The 25,943-nt window shown below is 42.7% G+C and overlaps 1 protein-coding gene across 7 annotated transcripts in view; it reads right to left on the bottom strand.

Moving 5' to 3' along the window:
- Positions 1 to 7,427: 7,427 nt before the first annotated feature.
- Positions 7,428 to 25,943, bottom strand: part of dysf (dysferlin, limb girdle muscular dystrophy 2B (autosomal recessive)) — a 110,081-nt gene continuing 91,565 nt past the window's right edge. For 5 of the 7 annotated variants that reach the window (XM_011487299.4, XM_078935739.1, XM_020711503.3 and 2 more), the window contains 9 exons: positions 24,736 to 24,875; positions 24,574 to 24,662; positions 24,383 to 24,478; positions 24,174 to 24,315; positions 17,141 to 17,240; positions 13,936 to 14,108; positions 12,694 to 12,803; positions 12,462 to 12,609; positions 7,428 to 9,935 (listed from right to left, as the gene is read on the bottom strand). In XM_011487299.4, the coding sequence (XP_011485601.1) occupies positions 9,876 to 9,935; positions 12,462 to 12,609; positions 12,694 to 12,803; positions 13,936 to 14,108; positions 17,141 to 17,240; positions 24,174 to 24,315; positions 24,383 to 24,478; positions 24,574 to 24,662; positions 24,736 to 24,875 (1,058 nt within the window). In that variant the 3' untranslated portion in view covers positions 7,428 to 9,875. The remainder of the gene's footprint in view (positions 9,936 to 12,461; positions 12,610 to 12,693; positions 12,804 to 13,935; positions 14,109 to 17,140; positions 17,241 to 24,173; positions 24,316 to 24,382; positions 24,479 to 24,573; positions 24,663 to 24,735; positions 24,876 to 25,943) is intronic. The other 2 variants (XM_078935742.1, XM_020711506.3) reach the window with 1 other exon arrangement.

The raw sequence follows: 25,943 nt of genomic DNA on the forward strand, positions 1-25,943 counted from the left end.
TCACAGGGACACGGTGATTGGCTAGTGATTGGCAGCAAAGCACTCTGGGAAACGGGACGTACTGCTATTGTTGTTATGCTACAAGCTAAAGGTAAGTGCTTTAGGCGAAGCATCCAGCTTAATATGATATTTTTCAGATTTTCATCGAGAAAATAACAGATCGACCATTCTTGCTTTTATTTTTACCCCTATTGAATGCTCACAGAGACACGGAAGTAGCGGCAGGAAGCGGCTTTTGCAGCAAGATGACTGAGGGCGTACCAGATAATGTGAACGTGAATACGATGGATGCTTCTGTGCTTTTTAAAATAAATAAATCTGTTCTCTAAACATCCTCCGTGTCTTCAATGCAATGTAATGAGACACACACAGACAGAAATGTGAAGGTATCTGCTGTAAATCTATGACGTAAATTAATAACAGGAAATGATCGGCTAGTCAGTTAGCATGTAGCCTAATAGCCTTCGAATGTAAAGATACTGACTGCTAAAGTCCTGAATATTATTATTCCTATTCGACCCTAAACTACAATATCAGCTGTCTGACAAGACCAGTCAGTTGCCCAAATGCCGGCATATATGATCAGAGAGCTCTGCGGCGGAGCTAGTAGTAGCCTAGCAGGAGCTATCGTATGACAAAGCAGCCTAGTTATCATAAATCTTTTGATATTTTTCTTATATTCATTGAGACGGTAATAAAGTGATCATTTTTGTTTTTCATGTTCCTTTTTTGAACGAATATGGGTCACAGAGACACGGAAGTTACCGCTGAAAGCGGCTTTTGCCGGCGTACAGAGAGCATATCCGCGTGAATGACTTATGACGTGAATAATTATTGCGTTCGAACGGATTAATTATTGCGTTCGAACGACATAATTATTGCGTTTGCACGAGTTAATCATTTCGAGGGAACGGAATAGTATTTTGAGGGAACGCAATAGTATCTTGTGGGAACGGAATAGTATCTTGTGGGAACGGAATAGTATTTCGTGCGAACGACATAATAACCTGTGGGAACAAGATATTAATCTGTGGGAACAAGATATATTTTTATATCTTAATGTCAGGACACGGGCTCCGTAATATTGTAATCTATTTGCAAGAAAGTAATTGTGGAAGTTAGGTAATTCTAATCCTCCTCTAATCCTAATCTAATCCTCTAATCCTCCTGTTTTGTTTTGTTTATTGCCTTGGACCTGTCAGTTGCACTCTGGACCGGAGGGTGGCAGCCATAAAGGTAGACGCAATCAGGATCACATGTGATGGTCAGCAACTGACTGCTGTAATCATAATAGATTTAAACTAGATCATTTACACATAGAATCCAACAAATGAAGCCTAAATGAATTGAAAATAAATTAAAAGCACTAAACTCTGGGATCCCCTCCTTTAAGGACAGATCCGAAATGTCTTTTTTTAAAATCTATTTTACCAGGAAGACCATTGAGATAAAATCTTTTTCGAGAGAGACCTGGCCAAGAGGCATTGGCACACACACAAAATCAGACAAAATGTCTGAGGTTGAGTGAAGGCCATGAAAGCGGGGGGACAGTTCTCAGTGATGGGTCCTACAGGCAGAACTGGTGATGAAGCGGAAGGCACTGTGATAAACTGAGATCTAAAGAGGCAGCATTCATGTATGGAAGGTCCCCATTATCCAGAACTGGAGAAGGAAGGTGGTCTGTGAACAAGACTTACAGCAGTGTTCAGACAGAGTTGGTTTCTGTTTTGCTGGATCTAAAGACTTTCCAAACCCGTGTGGCAACACACGATCTCAAAAACAGCATGAGACCAATCTGGTCCTATAACATTTTCTGGTGTTATAGGAGACGTTTGTGGTGTTTAGAGACTTCAATTTGACACCAGGAGGTGTAACTCGTCGTATTTTTTAGAGCTTTCTTACTACAACAAAATAGTTGACCTCTTTTAGCGTTTAGACTGTAGTTCGACGCTTCCAAAACCGCAGAACTGGTTGGCAGATGGTCTGAATGAGCTCAAGTCTTCATTCTCTGTTGCCTCAGAGGTGTCAGCATGAGCCGTTAACACACATCTGAACACGAGAACGTGTTTGTAAGCTGATATCACCAGTTTGAACTTTGGCAGTGTGAAGGATAGACTCCCAGGTACAGATGGGGCTACTAGACTTTTACTAGCTCGGAGTGTTTGATGTTGGGGGCCTGCTCGCTGAGATGTGTGCTTTTGAGGTGATAATGAAACAACTGGAATTCTGTTTGCGAGTCTCCCCTCCAGTCATTTTCCATCACGTCTGGTGAATTAGACGCACTTTGACCCCCAGCATCTTCAAAGGTAACCCAGAAATACACCTCCACACAGAAAACATTCATGGAGGGTGTCAAACATTTTTGATTAAATCACTTTTCTTTCACCTGTGACTAACATAAAAATAAGGAAATGGAGTAGGGCAGGGGTGTGTGAAAGAAAAGCCAAGGATTAAACCAGTTTTTGATCTTAGCAACTGAATAAAAGGATATTTTAAAAGTTCAAGTTATATCGTAGATGTTCCCAACAACACTATCCTCGAACTACCCTAAACTCTCCAAACTACCCTTAACTCTTCGAACTACCCTTAACTCTTCGAACTACCCTTTACTCTTTGAACTACCCTTAACTCTTCAAACTACCCTTAACTCTTCGAACTAACCTTAACTCTTCGAACTACCCTTAACTCTTTAACCCTTGTGCTATCCTAGGAACTTTAACGTTGGGAGTTGGGACATCTAGACCAGTGTTTTTCAACCAGTGTGCCGCGGCACACTAGTGTGCCGTGGGAGATGGTCAAGTGTGCCGTGGGAGATTGCCCTCATTAACTGATTTAACAATATTTCCCATCTCCAGGATTTCAGCTCTCTGTTCATCCAAACAGGCCCTGATAAAACACTGAGGAGTTAGGAATATAAAAGATCGTAAAATACTTTTTCTTTGCGTTTATTTTATTTTATTAAAGACATTTTGATAAGAATGACGTTACCATGATTCAGCTGCAGCTCCGGCTGTATTTTGGAAAAGTCCCGTCGCTTTAACTGTCTCCACCAATCATTCTTGGGGAGCTTAATCACATGTCATCAGTCTGACCAATCAGAAGTGGTTAAAGTCTTCACTTCCTTGTCCCAATTTAGCTCGTAAAGTCGCTCAGTTCTAACATAAATACCAGCTAAAGCTCGTCTTTAGCGTTGTAGCTTTCCACAGAGTCCGGTATCAGACCGTGGAACAAGTGAACAAAACAATGAAGCTCCGAAAAGCGATCTCCGCCGGCCGTTTATTGCACTACATCTCCCATGATGCATTGGGTTGTGAGAGTGACAGCGCACAAGGAGATCTGTTGTTAAACATCTTGAAACCAACGAACACACTTCAAACTGTTTTTAAATCTTCTAACTTAACTTTTATTGCATCTTTTAGAAAAAAACAGCTGCAGTTTCCAGCTTTTTCTGCAACAATTATCTCAAAAATGCATGTGAGACTGTGGAGGGAGGGGCTGTAGATCAATACAGACTTTCTCCTTTTTTTTTATTTTTGGATGCTGGTGTGCCGCGGGATTTTTTTTAAGGTTAAAGTGTGCCGTGGCTCAGAAAAGGTTGAAAAACACTGATCTAGACCCACTAGACAGTGCTCTGAACCTTTTTTCTTCAAATATTTGTGATCTTCACTGGTGTCCATGGATTACATGAAATCTTTCCACTTTTATCCACCTTTGTCATGGTAGGGAGAACATGTCAATGTAAGGGTGGGGTCATCTAAGATAGCACAAGGGTTAGTCTACCCTTAACTCTTCAAACTACCCTTAACTCTTTGAACTACCCTTAACTCTTCAAACTACTCTTAACTCTTTAAACTACCCTTAACTCTTCAAACTAACCTTAACTCTTCAAACTACCCTTAACTCTTTGAACTACCCTTAACTCTTCAAACTACCCTTAACTCTTCGAACTACCCTTGACTCTTCAAACTACCATTGACTCTTCAAACTACCCTTAACTCTTCAAACTACCCTAAACTATTCAAACTACCCTAAACTCTTCAAACTACCCTTAACTCTTCGAACTACCCTTGACTCTTCAAACTACCATTGACTCTTCAAACTACCCTTAACTCTTCGAACTACCCTTGACTCTTCAAACTACCATTGACTCTTCAAACTACCCTTAACTCTTCAAACTACCCTAAACTATTCAAACTACCCTAAACTCTTCAAACTACCCTTAACTCTTCAAACTACCCTTAACTCTAACCTAATTTTAACAGATTCTGACGAGGAGAAAAGAAACTTTGTGCTGATTTGCAACATTCTTCAGTCGTCATGAATTGACTTAACTGATTCACTCATTAATATTCCTACAATTTAACCAGACCCATTGTCAATGGAATCAACATACACCATAATAACATTTTTAAATAAAATAAATTGACAATCAATATTGGAAAATACCATTTACATTGAGACATTGCAGGTTTATTATACTATGACATAAAAACGGATCAGTCCATCATTGTGTGGAAACACTTTGAATTTAGCAGACATGTGACCATACAGTGTGGTTGGATTATTTTGATGTGGAAAAACAACAATGAGCTGAACTTTAGGAAACTAAAATGTGAATGGATTTGACATTCATTCTTGTTTACTTATTTGTTTATACAGATTTAATTTATACTTGATTTTTTTAAACTAAATACAAAGAAATCGTCACCTGCACTGTTCAGTACCAAGTAATTCTCTCTGAGTCTCACTGGTTGAAGTTTTGGCTAAAGATGTCCTGGATCGGTTTTAGGTCAGTGAACCGGATCATTCAAATTAACCCATACTGACAGAATCGGATCGTCAACAACAAATGATGATGATCAAATTGTTATTAAAATGAATTATGACCTGATTCATGAAAAAAATCTTTTTGTAATATGTTATATTATGAATTGGATCATTTCTAATAAACCAATAGACTACGAATCGGATCAGCAACCACGGATTATATAAATGGTGGCTAAAATCCAAATATTACACCCGTAGTTTTCAGCAGTGAAGTGTTTACATAAGTAACGTAAATCAGCGGATTCCAACGCTTTTCTCCGCGTTGGAATGACTTTAATTGCATAAAAGTTCAAAAAGTTACAGTAGTTTAAAGAACTCGTTATTTTTACTATCACCTGCGACATCCCTGCTGCTAAAAGGTCAATAAAGTTGTCAGAGGATCTTTAAGACAAGCTGCCTTCTTCAATCTGAATACGTGATGCTCGTTTATCTGTGGACATTTATTATTCGTTCTCCAAAGTGCAGTGTGAAAGTAACTGGAACTGAAGGCCGTGTCACACAGCCACTACGAAGAGTTTGTGCACATTGCACAGATTAAAATTGGTCAGACGTGAATATACGTGGAAAAAGTGAGAAACGTTTTTTCACAAGATGTATCACGAAAGAACCACATTAAAACCACGGAAGAAGCATGAATAAACCACGCAAAGAAAACGTAAATTACTGTTATAATGACTACACAGTTTATATGCAATTCAGTAGTGATTTGTGTGTCAATTGTGTAATTTGAACCTGATATGTGCGCCATTTACAGGAAATGAAAGTACACGCAGGAACAATACGTTAGACATACGTGGAACGGTCGTGGAAATCCACAAAGTTTTGCATGCATCTTGCAAAAATCGCGCACAATTGTGTAATATTTACGTGATGATTGCGTAAAACTATGTAAAAACTGCATAACTTGTAACCGACTAAGAATTATAAAAAGCTCAACACTGAATTAACGTAAAGACCCGTCGGCTGAAACACTCGACGGACGTCTGTGGACATCGTCGAATGACAAACGCAACAGACATTAATGAATTACGAATATCACACACGTATCACAAAAGACCGAAATCTATACGTGGAAAATGCGCAAAATGTACGTAGTGGCTGTATGACACGGCGTTGAATGAAGACTTCTAACTACCTTTTCGGCGGTAAGTTTGATCTTAAGGTGTGGTGTCTTAAGGTAAGGTGAAAATGTAAAGGAGTGAAAGGAGACCACCCACAACGCAAACACATTCCGGTCAGAAGGTCAGGCGAGGTTCACGCTGACCATAACAACGCCCCAGAGAACCGAAGTTGAAGACTGAGCGTGAGGAGAACGGCTGGAAAATGAGAAGTAGCTGCATGTAAGAGGGAGGGAGGAAAGTGGTGAAGAAAAGTGATGATTTAGGACTGCGGGAGATCAGAGGAGTCGCCGCTTGAAGACTCCAGCTTCTGCTGACGCTGCAGGTTTGTGTGAAGGTCAGTAAATTTGAATGCACAACGTTTACAAGGTAAAGTAAAGTTAGCCACACAAGTTTCACTTCACAGGAAATGATCAAACATTAAGACCTTAGCAGACCTCATTAATCTGCAGTTGGGTTGGGTTTTACTCAGCTAGAAATAATACATTTGAATGAAGTGTTCAGACTGAAGTGCAGTTTCCAGCGCGGCGTCAAACGACCACAGAGGAAATAGATCCCTTTCCTTAAGCCATGCAAGCTTAGTCGCAGATTAATAACTGGTATGTATAACAGATAATTAACAAAGAAAATAATCGTTTGTGTGGCACTTCATTTTTTTGACTCTTTTATGAGACGCATGTAGATTAGTGAGTCCCACTACAGGTCCCACTTACTGCCGGCTGTGTGAACCCAGCTCCTGCTCTGGATACACTGTGACCAGACAGTCCTCAGTATGGCTATTGGCAGCATTTCTACGTAGAGCTTGGGGGGGGGGGTAGTTTGGAGAACACAGGTTTCCTCTCTGCTCTTTGCAGATGATGTTGTCCTGTTGTCTTAATTGTCCCAGGACCTCCACGGACACGCTGGACAGACTACCTCTCTTTGCTGGCCTGCAAATGGCTTGGGGTCCCCCCAGAGGAGCTGGAGGAAGTGGCCGGGAGAGAGAAGTTTGAAGAGTGCAAGAAGATGGATGGATGATGGATGGGTGTTCCAAAAACTCAGTCTATTTTTTTTCAAGTACGAAGATCTTGCCGTGACAGGATGTTCAATCTTATCAATAACATTTGAAAAATTTCATGTAACTTTGCTGCAGAAAATTGTAATAGATTACTGCTGAACAAATTAAATGTTAAATAACTTAAATATTCGTTACCTCCTGATCAGTGGTTGACCTTTCGCACCACAGCTATACCACAGAAATATCTTCAACCTGGAGTCTTTAGCAAATGAAATGAACTAAAAATTTAAAACAGGGAACTAACAAAATAAAAGTGCACTTATGGTTGTTTTTTTCATTTCAAAAGAGGCTCTTATTCTGTTAAGTCCTTTGTATTGCAGAGGAGTCAAAACTGCTTCATAAATAACCTTTGATTTGATTTTTGTGTATTTTTTCAGTTGTTGGGTATCTGTGATGCTTTTCTGAGAAATAAACAAGAACAGGAGCAAACAGAATTGCTGTTTTATTTATAATACTGGTGTAGCACAAAGCACTCAACATTTCTGTTAGCTGATCTTAATCCAGAGTCACATCAGGTTTAAAGTTCAGTCGGCGTCGGCCTCTGTTCCAGTGACTGAACGTCGGCCAATGCAAAGACAGTTTCCAGGTCAAAGTTGAGGTGAATTCCCCTTAAAGTGGAGTTTCGATGGCATCAGGCGAGTGTCTGCATTCCAAGCACAAAGCTGTTCTTTATGTTAGCGCTAAAACATCCACTAAACCAAATCGGCCAAACAGCTTCAAACAGGAAGTTTCTCCTTTCACACTTCGTTGCATCAAACTGAGGCTGAAGGCGCGTTGCATTCAATGACAGGAAGGTCATCGGGTAAAAGCAGAAATTCGTTTATAACACGACTCTTAAACGAAACAAAAAAAAAAACAGGTTTTTCACAAATCGAAAACCACAAAACTGTAAATTTGTAGTCATAAACTTTTATTTCATAGGTTAAATATTTTCTGGCACAGCTTGTTAAATATTTTGTGCTACTTTCACATCGGCCTCGGCAACAAGCGTTCAAGCAACCACCTCCAACGAAAGTATGTAAATGCGGGCTTCAAAACTCTCGCATTCATGCATCACTATGCATGGTTTTGAAACTTTTGTTCGGGCTCTACGTAAAAAAACGCGCAGCCATTGAACTCACCTCGACACTCAAGCCAAGTCGACCCATCAGGAGTCAGATTTGGCGTTCATTTTCCTTCACGGAGGTGCCAACCGTTTGAAAATAAATCATAAAGGAGAACATAAGAAGGTCTGGATGTGACAGCGAGTCTTTGATGTATCGGAATCGAGTAGTGAAAGAAAAACCTGCAGCAAGATTGACAGGATTTGCACCGCTGCAACATTTCGCACCAAACCTTTCCCCACTATGTGCTAGCAGAGGCTAGTCCAGTGTGAACACCGTATGCTAAACGCGTGTTTAGGAACGTGTTTTTAGCGTGTTCTTGAACGCTCGTCACATGCCGGGTGTGAACGTAGATTTAGATTTCAGGAATTTGTTGCAGCAACTGTAGGATTGTCTGAATACACTTAAGTCAGCAGGAAGTCTGAGGTTTTTCTGGTTTTACCAACAGTCACAAGACTTAAAAGCATTTTTCTGGTAATTATTGATTGAAAAAAAGATTTAAACAAAGATATGTGTTGACAGATTCATTGGTATCATCTTCAGGTGACATTTGTTTTGTAAATTAGAGATAAAGATAAAACGTTGCTGCTGAGACGTTCCCACAGAATGAAATGGAAAATATCAGAGAAATAAAGAAAACTTTATATCAAATCATCAATTTGTCCTGATAAATTTAATCCATTGATCGGTTTGGTTTCTTTATGGATTTGGATTTGTGAAGCTCCAAAGACTAAAAAAAGGTTTCATGTGGATAATTTCTCTTTTGATTTCATTTTTTATGACTTTCATAGGTCAGATTGCTCACCGTTGAGAACAAAATTGAAATAGAAAAGTCATTTTCTTCAGTATTCTCAGGTCAAACAAGCTCATGTGACGGGTCACTTTGCTTAAAAGATTGAAATCTTTTCAGTGAATCAGTTTGCCTGTTCTTAAAATGAGTCGGTGTGACTTCTGTCTGTTGGTTGGTTCACCGTCTGGTTGGGCTTCGTCCTTCATGTCACACCTTCTTCATAAGATTTAGGAGAGGAAACAAAACCATTTGTTTAATGTGCTGAACGAGGAAGAGGAGGGGTAAGAGAGTGAAAGATCAAAGAGGTGAGAACAGAAGATTACCACGACACCTGAAGGCACCAGAGCATACGCAAAATGACCATCTCAGCATGAAATGAGGAAGAAAACATATTTCTTTGCTTTTAAATTAAAAAGTTTGGCCTTTTGAGTGTTCTGTCCACTGATTGTATATGCGAACTGGACTTAGAGGGCCCTCCCCCCTAGTGTTCTAAACAGGAAGTACTCGCTGGCTCCAAGAATCCAAAATCCCATTGACTTCTATTGAGAATTTAACAGCTGTTACTCAGTCATTCTACTGGTCAGAATAATTCTCCTTGCCCTGATGCCTTTTAGTAACATGTCCTTGATCATCCTATTTTTTTCTGTATTTCTTTAGTAAGCTATTCAAGTCATAAACTGACCAATCAGATGCCTCAATAAAAGTAGGCGGTCTCACTCACTCGATCCAGTCCTCAAATACAGTTAGGACAATCTGCCTGATTGTCCTAAATAGCTAGGAGTGAGCCCCACCGAGCACGGAGCGCGAGAACGCCACAGATTTCAGCCGGAGTAGATGCACGAGGAGGATGAGGGGGATGAAGGTCATTGTTCTTTAAGGTTGGTGGCAAAGGCACAAACAGGACTCAAATACGCAGCGGCGGCAGATCTGTACAAGTCTGTTTGAAACCGGACTCCTGCCTCAGCGTCTGTCCGTGGTCTTCATCCCTCTAAAGGTTTGGCAGGTCCAAACGGCGAGACCATCTTCATGGCAGCATAGTTCTGCGGAAAAAAGCAAAAGAAAAGTTCAGTTTTGTTTGGTCAAACAAGAAACAAGAAAGATTGTTTTCTCTTTCTTGTCATGGGTTTTTCTGGGTTGAAGGTTGGTCTTTCAGAGAAACCTTTGGTTCACTACGCTGATGTACATTTAGATAAAAATCTAAAATTTGAATCAACTTGAGTTAGGGGACCATTTAAAGTCCCACTCCGATTATCTTTTCAACCATTTCCAAAGCGTTCTAAATGGTCGTTTACTCATATTTATACCATTTTTTATCCACAAAAAAAAAAAATTGTTTTCTTAAATAAAAAACAGAGTGAGTAACAGTGAGTAAATCTATTAATCTAACTTTATTTCCATTCAAAAATAATGGATTCAACAAAATGAAAAAAGGATCATAGAGGATGTGGAGTCTAACAACACAACTTTAGCTTTACCTTCATGGAAATTTAAAAGGTTCAACATCATCCAGGCTTTAATGTCTCTTTAAGGAAGATCAGGGTATCATCTGCAAATACTCAACAAGAACTGCCGACCCTAAATAGGTCATTTTGGGAGGAATCCAGTTTGATCCAAATATGATCAAAGCTCATATATTTTATGTTACCTGAGGCTGCTAAAGTCTGACATGAAACTGTTGTTTTTACATCTGCCATTTATTTAATTAATCTGTGAAATCCACTGCTGCGAATATTCAGAAGTTCAACTTTTCGGAGTTGTCGTTTATTTAAAGTTGGAAGTTTTAAACCTACTAAGCAGCTCATTTTCTGTCCAGGGGCCTCATCTATAAACGTTGCGTACGCACAAAAGAAGGCGTACGCCACTCTCTACGCAATAGTTGAGATTTATAAAAAGCAAACTTGACGGGAAAATGTGCGGTCCTTCACGCAAGCTCTGACCCAGGCGTACGCACAAAAACGGATGAAATGAGAAACGCTGACACCGTCGGCAGATGGAAGAAACACGTGAAAGTGAAAATGACAATACTGCCTCTCAGAAATACCATGAAGACTTCACAAAGCAAGTCTTACAATTATCAGCCTACACAAACACCCGTTTGATCGATCAGCAGTGAAACAAACAAAAAACGGAAATCACAACAGAAATTCAAATGAACACTTATTTGCAGAAAGAAAAGTGAAATATGTTCTACAATATTGGCATGTTGTGCAATTCATCCTCATAAATAATATAGTTAACAGAACGAAATAATGTACAAAACTGATATTCCCGTCAGTGTGTCCGTCTGGCGGAGCAGATATAGGTGCGGGCGTGCGGACGGACGGACAGATGTACTAATTGTCCACTGGGGAAATTTGTCTTCATATTAAAACATTTCTTCATAAGCTATGGAAGTATGGTATTCATGCATATGCCATTAGTTTGTTTTATTTTTGATAAAACAATGTGGCGTATGTCTCAACCATTCAGAAAGCAACAAGAAATTACATTTGCTGATCAATTTCCCATTTCCACGTCGATTATTACCGACATCTGTAGCTTGTCAGATGTAATTAAATGGAGGGAAATAAAATGCCCCATCACAATGCGTAATGACGCACAATGGCTGATCTTGCGCTCTTAGAAGATGTGGCAAATGGAAGAATTCGGAGTGAACGCATTTTTAGACAGCAAGAAGACTTGCTGGCAAACGAGGACGAGTGGCTTATGAGCCGGTTCCGACTTCCTCGAGCCGTCCTGTTGGACCTCTGCGGGCTTTTGAGCCCGGCGTTACAGAGGAGCACTCGGAGGAACCACGCGTGTCACCCGGTGCATGCATCTGGCGCTCCGCGCCCCCCCCCCCGATGGAGCGCTGTAGCCTCACAACCGTGGCTGGTCCGAGGTTGTGAGGCTACAGCCACGTCTGCCACCGTTTGCCGCTCACGTGCCTTTTTGGCATTAGTAATGCCCACACTGTGCCCTCCAAACAACACTTTCTCCTCTTTTCCACCTCGTCAACGATAACTTCTACCTCACATTGAGTGAAGTTAAGTTTTTTTGATTTCCTCTCTGTGTGTGCCATGGTTTCGCAATCAATGAATATTCATTTGTGGGCGTTTCACGGACTATTTATGGGCAACTATGGGCGTGTCATGGAGCCGCAAAAGCTGTGCTGCATTTAGAATCGGTTGTGATTTATTAAGGGAAAGATGCGTAGGATGTGCGTGCGCACGGTTTTATAAATCTGAATATTTCTGTGCGTACGCACGTCCTATGATTCATCCGTACGCCACTTCTGACGCAAATCCTACGCAAAGTTGTATAAATGAGGCCCAGGTCTTTGTCGTATCCCTTGTGCTATCCTAGGCACTTTAACTTTGGGAGTGGGGTCATCTAGACCCACTAGACAGTGCACTGAACCTTTGTTCTTCAATGATTTGTGATCTTCACTGGTGTCCATGGATTACATGAAATCTTTCCACCTTTATCCACCTTTGTCATGGTAGGAAGAACACGTCAATGGTCATCTTGACCCCATAGGATAGCACAAGGGTTAAAATCCAGCCTGAGAGAACACCAGAACTTGCCGGGAAGGAGTAGAGGAAGACGCCCAGGAAGAGGAAGATGAGGAACAGGAAGATGAAGAGAATGATCAACCACTTAAACCGCCTCCATAGGACGAATCTCAGGGTCTTGTAGGGGGAAGTGAACCACAGGAAGGAAGTCTCTGGGCGTCTGGCGTGTGGAGGAAGAGGAGGAACAGGATTAGAAAGGAACCGTGTGTGGTTGCAAGTGTGCGTTTGTGTGTTTGGAACTCACTGGGGCTCCTCAAGGTGAGGGTTCATGTTGGGCTCGTCTCTGCCGAGGCCGGCCGGTCTCTCCTCATGCTCCTCCTCCGACACGATCTCCAAAGACATCTCCACCTTCCCCTTTAGGACAGACAGCAGAGGTCTCGTTCATCACGCTGTAACCCTCAATGTCAGCGTTTTATTGTTATGGAAACCGTTCAGGTTTGAGCCCAAAGTACAAAGAAAAACTCCCAGGAATCGGTAGATGTTCTGGTGACATGTTTGTAATGCTACGTCGCCCCCGGAAACGGGTTAAAGCTTCACTTCCGATGAAAACTCCTCACAGATGAAGGTGGACGTCTGCGTTTAAAGCTCTCACACGTTGCTGTGCAGGTTTTTCAGTCAGTTTTCGTGCTTTATGTACAAACATACGGCCATCGAACGCACATTAAAAGTTGAACCAGATTATCTTTAACCAATCAGGGACTAGGTAGTGACATATGGATGTCGTCTTTTTTAAAATACGGAAGTGCCGATTGAAATTATGACGAAATGGAGATGTGGGGAAAAAAAACCTGAAGAAAATTTGCGAGACTTTGACATTTAACGCCAAACTTTTGTCCAAAACTGTAGGGACATGCGCTCGTATCGGGTAGCAGCAGTCCAGTGTGAACACCTTTTGCTATAAGGCCGTGGTGCAGCGTTAGGGCGGTCGACCCATGATCGTAAGATTGCAGGTTCGACTCCCGCCTTGCACACCCATGCGTCGAAGTGTCCTTGGGCAAGACACTGAACCCCACCTTGCCTCTGGTGGAAGGCAGGCGCCTGTGTTTGGCAGCGGAGCCGCCACCAGCGTGTGAATGTGTGTGTGACTGTAAAGCGCTTTGTCCTTGTAGGTAGAAAAGCGCTATATAAGTATACGCCATTTACATGCCTAGTGTGTGCATGGCATTACAGTAATGTGTGTCACTTGGCTTCTATGGTGTTGTTGACATGGCAACCAAACAAGTTTCACATTTAAAGAGATCAAAACACTCCGTCTTGGCACCTGGTTTGGAAACTTGAACAAATATTCGTCATGATGGAGAAAATGTGGATTCTGAGGATGTGACCCATCACTTTTGAGGTCAATGAGAGATTTATGGTTCTGGTATTCTTAAGACCAACCACTGTGATGCTGTTGTCCTAAACATCCTCAACACAAAGGTGATGCCTGGCTAGGAGACTATTTATTAGCATAAGGTGGGGATGTCCAACCCCAATCACTTCTCACAGCGAGGATCTTTTCTCCGTTCTGCTCGCAGGTGCAAGGCCACCATCCTTTGACCGTCTTCTGCTCAAACAGGGACGCCAGCTTCTCCACGGGCTGCTTCACCATCTGCAGGGTGCATTTCTCCGGGGATTTGGCAGGACGAAGCATGTGGTTCAGGTCCAAAACCAGGTGACCTTAAGACACAGGTGAAGCACAGTTACATCAGACAGAAGAACTTGATCTCTCAGGTATGATTTTGAAAGGTCTCTCATCCAACAGCAGCCAAACAACTTCGTCTCATTAAGGAAAAAATGTCAATGGATTTGTGATGGCTTCTAATTTCGGTCGTCCTGGTCTTTTGGTTCTGTGTGGTTCCGTTATGTCTGGTGTTTTGACTGCTCCTCCACGTTTACACCAGGTTTTAACCCTTCAATCAATCTCAGAGCTATCTCCGGTGTCGGCAAATAACAAACGCTGTTGGAACTATCGGAACTCTTCAACCGTTTATGCAAACGTTATTCCAAGTGGTTCTCAAGCTAAAAAGGGCAGCTCGGCTCTGATGTGCAACATTTTAGCAGTCAAGTGTTGTTTCTCAGCTTCAGAATTTGTTGAAATGTCATTAATTGCGTAATCAGTTGGATTGAAGGTGGAGTTAATGGGTTAATCCTTAGTCCTAACTGCCCTCATGGGTGGCTACAGGCTGTCTGTCTGCTGTCTAGTGTTTCTATGGTCCAATAAGAGAACTGTCCTCTGATGACAATAGAATTACCTTAGTAGCTCAGAAAATACATTAAAACTGAATTTAAAAAAAAACAGAGCCTGTTGGGAAACAATTCACCCCACCAGAAATCAGCACCACTTGATGTTTAAATACGGAGTAAATGAGGGTTTCTTCTGTGGTGACAGTTGGTCCAGAGGTTGTGTTCTTTGAAGACGTTTAGTGTGTTGGGCTGAAGAAAGCTTCAGCGTGTTTTTCCATCTCAACTGTAGGAAGACGGCTTGTTTTTGACCCTCATCCCGCGCGGGAAGATTAACGCTCAGCGGTCCGAGTCGAGGAGCCGAAGACAGGCGGGAAACGGAAGGAGCGCTTTGAGGTGGCCACACACCCGCAGCCAGAGAAAGTCAAGCGAGAGAAAAGTGGAGCACGGCGAGACAGTGACAGACGGGAATCTGGATTCCTCATCTTCCTGCTCGTCTCGCGCCGCAGAGGGATCCTCAGGCCACAGACCGCAATCCTCCTCCTTCAGGCCGAAGCAAAGCGAGGGAAAGATAAGAGGCACGGCGGTGAGTTATTTTAAGGGATGGGGTTGTCAAAGGTGAAGGAAAGGCAAAGTTTTGACAGCTTGAGTTTGAAAAAATAAAAGCAGCCTTGACTCAGTGTGAAATGTGCCGAGCCAGTGGAAACTGAAGAGTGCTAATTCTTAAGATAAATGTTATCACAGTAGTTGTTCGTAGATTGCACATATGGTTTCTCTGAAAGATTTACCCTGCAATTCTTGCCCAAAAAAGAGGGAAAGTCTGTCATTCTCAAAATGACTTACAGTCTTGGAGAAACATTAAGCTGAAATGCAGAAACGGTGTGTGAAAAACCAGGAGCACATGGTTCAAAAAGCTGTAGAACCACTTTCAGCTGCATTAACTTGACATAATTTACCATATCATGTTCTCTTCTATCATTTCTGAGGAATTTTGGCGTGCTCTTCCATACAACAGTGCCTCATCTGAAGTCTGGGGGCATTCATTTAGTCTGGACTAAATGGCTTTATCTGGCAGATTTGAAGCTTTTTGGGGTCTTTTGTCCATGTCAAGGCCATAGACTGGGGCCACCGTTGACTCCAGATTGTTTTGGCTTCTTTAGAGACTGCTGGTCATTTTCCTAACTAGAATTTTGAATGAATCCCTCTACACAACATGTTTGATAGCGCGTAACCCTTGTGCTATCTTAGATGACCCCACCCTTACATTGACGTGTTCTCCCTACCATGACAAAGGTGGATAAAGGTGGAAATATTTCATGTAATCCATGGACACCAGTGAAGATCACAAATCATTGAAGAAAAAAGGTTCTGAGCACTGTCTAGTGGGTCTAGATGACCCCACTCCCTACGTTAACGTGCCTAGGGTTAAAGTTTTTGACTTTACAGGTTGATTGTCTTCAGGCACACTAACTACCAAAATGCTCCACTAAGATTATCTATCCCATTAAGAACACACTAAAAAGGCATTCTTGAACACACTTTTAGTAAACTGTGTCCACACTGGACGGTAGCTACCTGATACTAGTGCATGTTCGGGTACTGTACATGCACTGTTCATGTACGGGTGCAAATTTTGTGAATCTTGCTCCAGGTGTTTTCTTTTACAGGTTTTTTGTCCAAGTCTTGGTGTCGTGTATTTCTGGCTGGGCGCAAACTGCAGTTATTGATTTTTCTTCCGTGATCAGTTTTTAAACGGTTGGCACTGCCATCCATACGTCACTACCAAATCTGAGTCTTTGATTGGTCAAAGTTCAACTGGTTAAACGTTTGACGCGCGTTCAATGGCTGTGCGTTTTGTACGTAGAGCCCAAACACAGACTTAAAAACGTGCGTAGTGACCGTGATAGTTCGGAACATGGAAGCCCGAATTGCAAATATTTGCGTGTTTTACCGTGGAAGTGGAACTCGCATTTCTGTCCGTGTGAACTCAGGAGCAAACAGAACTTCGGACAATCCTGTTCCTGTAGAATGATGCCATCTGGTCCTTGTCTGTCTGGTTTTTAGCATCATTTCATTCTTCTTCTCGTCTGCCTTCATGGGGATTTTTCAGCAACATTTCAACTATTCTGCTCCTGAATCTTCTCTGTCTTCCAAATATCTGACTCTGTGTTTAGGTTTTCTTCATCATCAGTACCTTTATCAGTCTGATAAGATTCTTTGAGTTGTGGCTCTATGTTGTATTGGATTAGATCATATTAGATTCAGACTACAAGAATCAGTAACAAAAGAAGAGTTTTGACGATTTGATCTGGAGGACTTTGGAGAATGGATGGATGGATGGATGGACCCCCATCAGGAGAAATGTGGTTGATGCAAAAGTGTAGCAATTATTATATTTGCACAAATATCGGACATTTTAGAAATTGTTTTTTATTTATGGTTATGTAATTTATTATAGCTTTTAGTGCTAATCAACGTTACGCTTCTTAACCCACACACACACAAACACACACTGTTTTTGGTTTTACCCAGGTAGTCATCAAAAGAGAACTTGTCGTTGTCCCAGATCTGGATGGTCAGTTTGGGCACCAGTTTTGTCTCCGCCTTATCCACACTCCAGAAGTGTTCCTGTGGACGAATAGATAAACAAATGGACAGACAGAAGAAGAAGAAAGCTTTTGTTAGTCTAAATTCAAAGCAGCCCCTTCAAGCACCAAGCCTTTGACCTCCCAGGTTGGATGAATGACGGTTCCTGTGTCAATCATCAGTTTCTGGGTTTGTTTGTGTAAAAATGATTCTGTTCTTTCGTTGGGTTGTATCAAGGAATGCTGTTTCTTGCACTTTCTGACATTTCCAAACAGGATCTCCATGTAAACACGTTCTGTCACATCTGTCACACAACTGTGGCCCCCCCTGAATTCAAGCCAAGAGTTTGGTGATCCGTATCGCGATACACATCATGGTACAACATGTGTTGCGATACATCCCGAGACAGTACCAGAGACAATATTTCAATATGTCTTTTTAAAGATCTTGACTTAAAAAGGACTTTGTCAGAAAATAAATACACCTTTCCCACAACAAAAATGGTAAAATACATTTTAGTTGATGATCAGAACATTAGCTGCTGCAACTGTATACTAATGGAACATTACTGGTTCCATTTGTATGGTTGAGAAAATAAAGTTCTCTTTATTTCCAATATTGCTAAATGTAGTGAAACCGGTGCTTTTAAAACGGTTTAGGTGTTTGAACTGAAAATAATAAAAATAAGCATTTAAATGTGATGAAGCAGCCTGGCAGAGTGAAGGAGAGCGCTTGAATGTGACTTAGATGCTTCACTTCTGTGACAGGTTGCACTGCGGCGCTGCATCTTTGTTTTCAAACACAAATTTCACCGCTCATCGCCACGACCAGAGTTATGAACCCAACTCTGATCTATCATGTCACTAAGTTACAATCTTTTGCTGCAGATCTGCACGGCCTTACTCGTTCTTATGTGGGCCTGCAGTTAGAAAACAACCATTAAAACACGCAAGTTATCCAAAGACAGACGCTTAAAATCCGTCTCTTCAATGTACGATTATTTTGACTCCAAGTGATGTTTATGTTCCGCTCAGTAAACATTGGTAGCTAAGAGAAATGATTCTTTGACAAAGACACAAAACTGTTCCCTTGTTTGTCTGCTTCAGACGTACATTGTTTGGTTGCTAGGGACCTGTTTGAATCCCAAAGATACTTGACTGCCGTCCTTTTATTAGGTTGAAATTGAATTGAAATGTTCTTCAGCGGACAGAGATTTAAACCCCACACTGTTTTTGATATGTTTCTGTTTCTTTTTCTTTTGTCATAAAAGTGGTGTGTTGTCTGTAATGACTTCACACCGGCCGTCTAACTCATCCTCTAAATCTACAGAGTGCTGTCATGCTTCATGACAACGCAGACAAACAATGGAGTAAACATACTACACCCTCTGAGCGTGTGCCTGATTCCCGATCCCTGTCTGCTTGTCAGAGTCTGTTCAGCACTTGGCTCAACCCAAGTGCAGCCTCAATCCAAGCGCGTGAAGCTGTCACTGGGCGGCTGTCACAGGCAGGGGCGGGATGCCGAACTCCTGAGTGTGTCGGTGTGAGCGGAGCTGCTCTCTGCAATATCCAACCGCATCAATCAGTCGGGTTTATGCTGCCAGAGCGCTGAGAACAGTCGTTTCCTCAATAATTCTTTCTCTGCCTTAAATCAGCTCCACCGGAGTTGAATTTATTCTTGAGGTGGAGATGAATTTTCGTACTTACGCAAATGTAAACCAATTTAAGCTCTTAGGGTGATTGAAAAGCAAAACTCCTACGCAAGCAACCCTTTTATTAAATGCCTAAGTTTAATTGGACAAACTTTCTTTTTCTTTTGACTTTCCAGATAACAGAGGATTATCCATTGGAATGACCTAAACATTCAAAGAGCTACGGGATATCACAGAGCGATAGTAATTTAGGCATTGCTGGCACACATCTCTGGTGTTAAAACATCTATAATTACTGTAAAATATAAAGTTGACAACTTCACAGATTTTGCCCGGGTTATTTTTAGGACATAATCCCAGTATTAACGAGGGACATCTATACACCATGAGGAAGCTGCACTAACCTTTGATTAATGGATTTTCCTGGAACTTTTAATCATAATTGATGCCAATCAAGGAGGGACTTTGATCTTTGCTTATTGAACTTGATGATGTTGTGGTTCACCTTTCAGCATATCGCGACAGGGGTCGCCACACATAACTTTTTGTGCCCTCCCTGACACATACCTGTGTTTTATCCGGGCTGGGGACAGGCACAGGGAGAAACAAACCCGGGCCTAAATAAGGCAGTGACACACAACCACTACGTACTTTTTGCGCATTCTCCATGTATGAAATTTCGATCTTTCGTGATACATATGTGATAAACGTAATTCACAAGTGTTTCTTGCTTTCACCATTCGTTGATGTGCGCGGATGCCATCAAGGGTTTCGGCCGACGGGTCTTTAAGAAAATTTGGTCTTCAGATGTTCAAAAGGTGTTTTGGGTTGGTTGAGAATTATGCAGTTAATGTGTATTTTATGTATGTCAACTATTACGTAAATCTTACACAATTGTACGTAATCTTTGCAAGATGCATACACAAATTTGTGGCTTTCCACGACCGTTCCATGTTTGTCTAACGGACTTCTCGCAAATTTACCACCTACGTTAAAATTGTGTAATTGACGCACAAATCACTAATTCGCGCAATAATCATCGCGGTTCATGTTCTACGTTGATTTACGTGTTCTCTGTGTGGTTTAATTGTACTTCTTTCGTGGTTAACGTGCATCATTTTTCATACATCTGTAACAATGTCACGTAAAAACCAAAACTTTTCTCTCTGTTTCCACGTATGACCAGCCATCATCTGTGCAATATGCACAAAATGTACGTAGTGGCTGTGGGTGTGTCTGAATTGGAGGGCTGCGTTCTTCCCGGGCGGCATTTGTAGGCTGCTTACGTCACAGCGCCGTGACAAGTTCTGTCCAAACTCAAAGACTTCTTCAATGGCGTGTCCTTCTATGCTGTCCATATCCCAAGCTGCATTGCGGCCGAACCCAGAGATTTTCTGACACCAGTGGCGGATGCTGAAGCTGGACCCGGAGTTGGAGATAATGACACCTTTTTATAATTGCACCTCCAAGATTAAAAGTTAGATCAAATAGGCCAGGAAAATTTGGAGCTGCTTGGTTCACTACTCAGGGACCCGCGGTTGCTAGGCAACAGTACGTTTGCCGATGTAACGGCTGGACATATCCAAAGGCTAGACCCGTCCAAACTCACAGCCGTTAACATCCGGCCTCCCCGCCCCGATGAAGGACCCGGCAAACGTCGCCCGGGGGGGCCGCGGCTGTTGTAGAATGCAGTCCTCGAATTTGGACACACCCCGTGTGACATTGCCTACAGGCAGGCAGTAGCTTGAAGGGTCTTGACCAAGGACCCACAATGGATTCAGATCAACACGGCACCTGGGAATCGAACCCTAGTTTCATATGTCCCTGTTTTTCAGGCAGCCAACATTCAAGAATATTTCTGTGAATAGTTAGAAATAATTCAGGCATACGGGTTTAAAGTCTGGACCATGTGTCCAACTTGAGAGAAGAAATCCTAAAGGCCCGTACACACCGGGACGAATTTCGCCCGCGATATTCGCCGACGTTTAACGCCTCGTGACTAAACAAAGGGCACCAATGTGAGTGTACACACCGACGCGAAAAAACGCCACGCGTCAAAGCGTCACTTTTTAAAAAACGCCTCGGGTTCGTTTTTTTGGTTTGATGTGCCGCGTCGAAAACTATACGACCAACGAGAATAGCGGTTTTGCACACGTGTCTGGAGCCTCTGAAGTTACAGTAAAACACTACTTGGGGGCGCTCAAACACAAAACTGCCTTTCTGAGCATACATACCAGCGAAGAAGATAGACGCCAAGTAGCGTCTACACTGCCGGGAAGAAATAATGACGGACATTCTAAAATATCCCCTAACCACCATTTCAAGCACCAATAGGAAAAACTGGTGCTGGAAATATTCATGTTTTCTTTGTATTATTCTGACAAGCGCGTAAATACTTGCTCTCTTCTTCTGAGTGAAAAGCGACTTTAAGAACTTAAAGACTTAAAGTTGCGCAGCGCCACCTTGTGTACAGGAGTATTTCTGTTTTACATTAAGCGCCATCTAATGTCAGGGAATGAAATTGCATGTTCGCTCGGCTCATCGTCAGCGAAAATCGCCTGGGTGTGAACACAAAAAACGTGGCGAAAAACGCTGGCGAATAACGCCTGGCGAATATTCATCCCGGTGTGTACGGGCCTTAAGGCTGAAAGAGCTGCACTGTCAGTCTTTTGACAGAAATGTCTAAAAAATCCTCTAACGTTTGGGTTTTTCTACATTATAAATGGATTTGAACTTTCATTTTATGTGTAGATCTCTAAAATCAGAAGAAAAATGGAACAAATCCAACCAACAAAAAGGATCTTGTTTTGGCTGAGGGGCATCGTCAGCAGCTTCAAAATGTGATGGAGATCAAAAGGGATCTACTTATCCACTTAAGAATTGATTTTTAAGGAACTACTTTCCAGATCTGGTTGGTTCCAGCCCCACGTCACGCGGACCCGGGCAGCGGAGCGCTGATGGCATCATTTATCAGCCTCCGTGACTCACTCTCTGGCTCCACGGCCGCTCCCCACCCAGCAGAGTTTTCACTCGGGCCTCCCTCTTGTCTTCTGTCTGATTGAAGGCGCTGGCGCGGTCCAGCGAGCGCCATCGTAAAGCATGTCGGCCGCGAGCGGCTAAAGAGGCTCGGGTGGCGGGCCAAGAAAAGCAAATGACAGCCGAGCTGTTATTTCAGTTTTGGGAGTGATGTTGTTTCAGCTCCTCGCTGCATGTTTTTGTTGAGTCTCACAGATTCAGCGGCATCAGGTCCTCCTGGTGGAAACCTCACTGCCTTTCTCTTTTGTTAATTGCAGACCGCAGCAGATGATGAGTTATCAGGCAGGGAGGTCCAGCCTCTGCCAGGAAGCAGTTAAAGGTCGGGTCTCACAGAGTCTGATCCATAAATAGTTCATGTATGAAGCTTCGATAAACGTTGGGGGGTTGTCTCACCTGCAGCGCAGAAATTAAACTGATCCATTCGACCCAGAACGGTTTTTTTGTATTTTTGGGTCTCCACCTCAAATTACATTTTTCCTATTTTTATTGGCAGCCTGGATCCGTACGAAAAATTAAACAATAAACGCAGTCAAAAGGTTTATTACAGAAATTTGAATGTTCGTGAAAGCTAGAGGTGTGACTGGTGGACTAAAGGCCAATGAAAACTCCACTACATTCTTTAGTCACTGATTGATCAGCATGAAATAAAACACCAATAAAAGGATTTTTTTTTACAATAATCCAAATATTTTGTGGTGCCCCCCCCCCACAGAGACACGATCTGGTTCACGTTTTTTAAATATCTTAACCCTTGTGCTGTCTTAGAATATCCACCCTTACATTGACGTGTTCTCCCTACCATGACAAAGGTGGATAAAGGTGGAAAGATTTCATGTAATCCATGGACACCAGTGAAGATCACAAATCATTGAAGAAAAAAGGTTCAGAGCACTGTCTAGTGGGTCTAGATGACCCAACTCCCAATGTTAAAGTGCCTTGGATAGCACAAGGATTAAATATTAAATTGCTACCAAAATCAATTCACGCAATCCTAGGGTGTATTCCGACTGGACACATTTGGTTCGCTTAGAGGGAACCAGAGTTCGTTTCCTCCGATAATCTGGAACCATTTTTTTTGTCTGAACCTGGTCTGGGAGCTGGAACCCCATCTTTCTCGGTGGTCTCGGTTTGCTTCTAATCGGACTGAGCTTCGGTTCCTCAGTCTGAATACAATCCGTCCTCTAAGCAGAGCTCCACCCTATCCGATGTAAACAGAGTAGGAATGAAGCAACAGATGAGCCGCGGACAAATATAAAGCAACGGTTGTCATGTTATCGAATAGAAAAAAAAGAGTTCAATTGTTTGTTTGTTTGAACGTTTATTTTAACACAGCGGAAAACGCTTCTGACATGCTGTTCTGGGTCTCGTATCACGGCACGCGCCGGACAGGCGCTGTGGTGACATCACCCTAAAAGCTACCTTGTAGTGAGTGTCCTTAAATGAAAAACAATTCCATTAAACCACAACGATGAGACACGGCAACTCACTGAAATGTGAGTTTGAAGGAACTAAAAGCGAAGGACTTCCATAATTTCTACCTCTAGTTGCTTTGCTCCGCCCTCGCAATTCATGACCAATGATGGAAGAGATCTTTGGTCACGTGGTTTTGTTTACAAGTTTTGTCTGGAACCGGAAAGCCCCGCTTTAGGGCAGTCTGAACAAAGTCCAAACGCACGGGTTCAGGACTTGGTCCAGACTGGGTCCAGACCAACTGAGTGGACCTCCCCTTTTCGTGTTTTAAACAGGAAGTACCTGCTGGCTTCAAGAAGCCAAAATTCCACATAAAATAAACAGCTATCAAGCCCACTTCTGTCAACAAGCCAATACACATTTACAGTGTGTTTCAATGTGCGTTAGGCCTGTAACCCCCCAAATGCTAGTGCAATGACCATAACTCTTCAACTGTTTAAGCAGTTAACGCTGTTCCAACGAATTCTGGAAGCTGAGAAAAGCAGCTTTGCGCCGATATGCAACACTTTACAACCGTAAAGCAGTGGTAAAGCTTGAGCAGCTTGGCAGCGTTTTACTAAAGTGTTGCATATCGGTGCAAAGGCGCTTCTCTCCGCGCCAGAATGCGTTGGGATGACATTTTTTTGTGTACACAGTTACAGCAGTTCAAAGAGGGTACGCTATTTTATAAGCTCTTGTACCTAAGGGGTAAAAACGGACGTAAATCCCTTGTTTCCATGGTAACATTGTATCGTGGGATCCATTTCCCTCGTGGACTATCACAGCAGTGAACCCTTTTTGAGCCACATGAGGGTTTTCTCACCCGCGCTCCACCTTACCTTTTTGTCGATGACACACAACTGCTCTGCAGGCAGGTAGTGGAAAGGGAAGAGGAATCTGAAGTTGAAGTTTCCCTCTCCGCCCAGAGAGCGGTAATGGACATCGGTCTTCTGCTTGTTGTGTTCGTGTCCGTCGAGCCAGCTGAGAGACACAGACGCCGTCAGACTTTCTGCCTCCGAAGTGTGAAGGGGGATTTTGCTCCTCCTACCCTTTAACATAGATGTCGCTCATCCTCTCCCCGCTGATGCTGACGTCATCCAGGATGACATCGCTGGTGTTCCAGATGATGCAGCGCAGAAAGAACCTGAAGAAGAAAAACCTCAGACGTTAGGTATCTACACCTGTGAGGGTGGAGGAGCCTTCCCAAAATGTCTGCATATTTCCACTATCTGTTCTTACTTCTTGGCCTTGCGCGGCGTGATGTTAAACGGAGGTCCGGGTGGTCCGAGAGACTTGGGAAAGACGTCCACCCACATCATCAGGCGTCCCTGACAGGCAAGGAGCCAGTCAAAACCAGAGACAAAGACGGATGTTGGAAGTATCGGAACGTCTTTGTGTCACCTGCTGGATGTCCGGCTGCAGTGGGCTGTACAGCGCTCTGGTTTCCACATGTTCAGGTATGAGTCCCAGTTTCCTCAAGATGACCAATGACAGCCGCTCTCTGACTGGGCCCAGATGATGGTTGGAGGTATTTTTGTCCTCTGAAAACAAAAAAAAAACACTCATTTGGGGGGAAATGGATTCCACTCAGTCACAGCTCTTTCAGTAGACGGTGAACCTCACCGTACTGGGAGGATCTCTGAATGATCTCATCAACCCAGACATGGGAACATGCTTACAGACGACTTTGTAGAAGTTCTTAAAAAAAATTAATCTGATCTCTTAACATCATTCGTGTCTTCAGTGCATTGTAAAAACGAAATAGACATTCATTGCTTCCATGTAGCCATGAGCCTAAAAACCTTCAACTGCAGCCTCTCGCACACAAGACGGAGGTCAAGATTGTGAACATATTTTTAGAAAAGCAACAAACTTAATGTGTGTCTAAAGAGAGACGGGTGAAATGCGAATTCCATCCGTTAATTGCATCCGGCGTAAACGCAGCATTATGCCGTACGAAAAAGTGTTCCTCAGGATTTTCCTTGTTCGAATCGTGACGAAAAAATGTGTGAGGTAGAAAATGCGCTGGGCGCACCACAAGCTCCCTCCTCCGTTCCATTCTAACGCATGCAGACAAATAGATCCGTGTCCGTTTTCCTCGTCTGAACTGGCATCAGGATCAAAATCTGGATCAAATATGGATAGCTCATCGTTTTTACTGCACAGTTAGGTTAGGGGTTTGAGGGGCTGTGCGGTGTGAACAGATGAGTGGTGGTGGTGTTGGGGATGATGGGTGGGGGGGATATGTGCTCACACCAACAGTACGCCCACAACTCAGACGCTAATTTTCTGATGTACTACTGCCACTCTGTAGAAACTATGTGCTGGAACACAACACAGGTTTGTTCTTTTTTTAGCTCAAATCTGCATCATCATGAGACCTTAAAGCTCTCAGGATGAACCTCCACCTTTGGGTGGAGGAGGGTTCATGACTCAGTGGCGGTCCTCACACTCGGGCACAAAAACGGTTTTCTGTTCTCGTCGTCAGAAACCGATCAGAGAAGCGTTTCCAGAGAGATAAAAACGTCAAGTTAACAGCAAACGTCCAGGCCTGCTGGACGGACGTCGTCCAACCAGCATGAAGGGGAAAAATGGAGTCAGAGAAATAA

Source organism: Oryzias latipes, chromosome 18 (assembly GCF_053564925.1).
Source record: "Oryzias latipes strain Hd-rR chromosome 18, Olatipes_Hd-rR_3.1".
Taxonomy (NCBI): Eukaryota; Metazoa; Chordata; class Actinopteri; order Beloniformes; family Adrianichthyidae; genus Oryzias; species Oryzias latipes.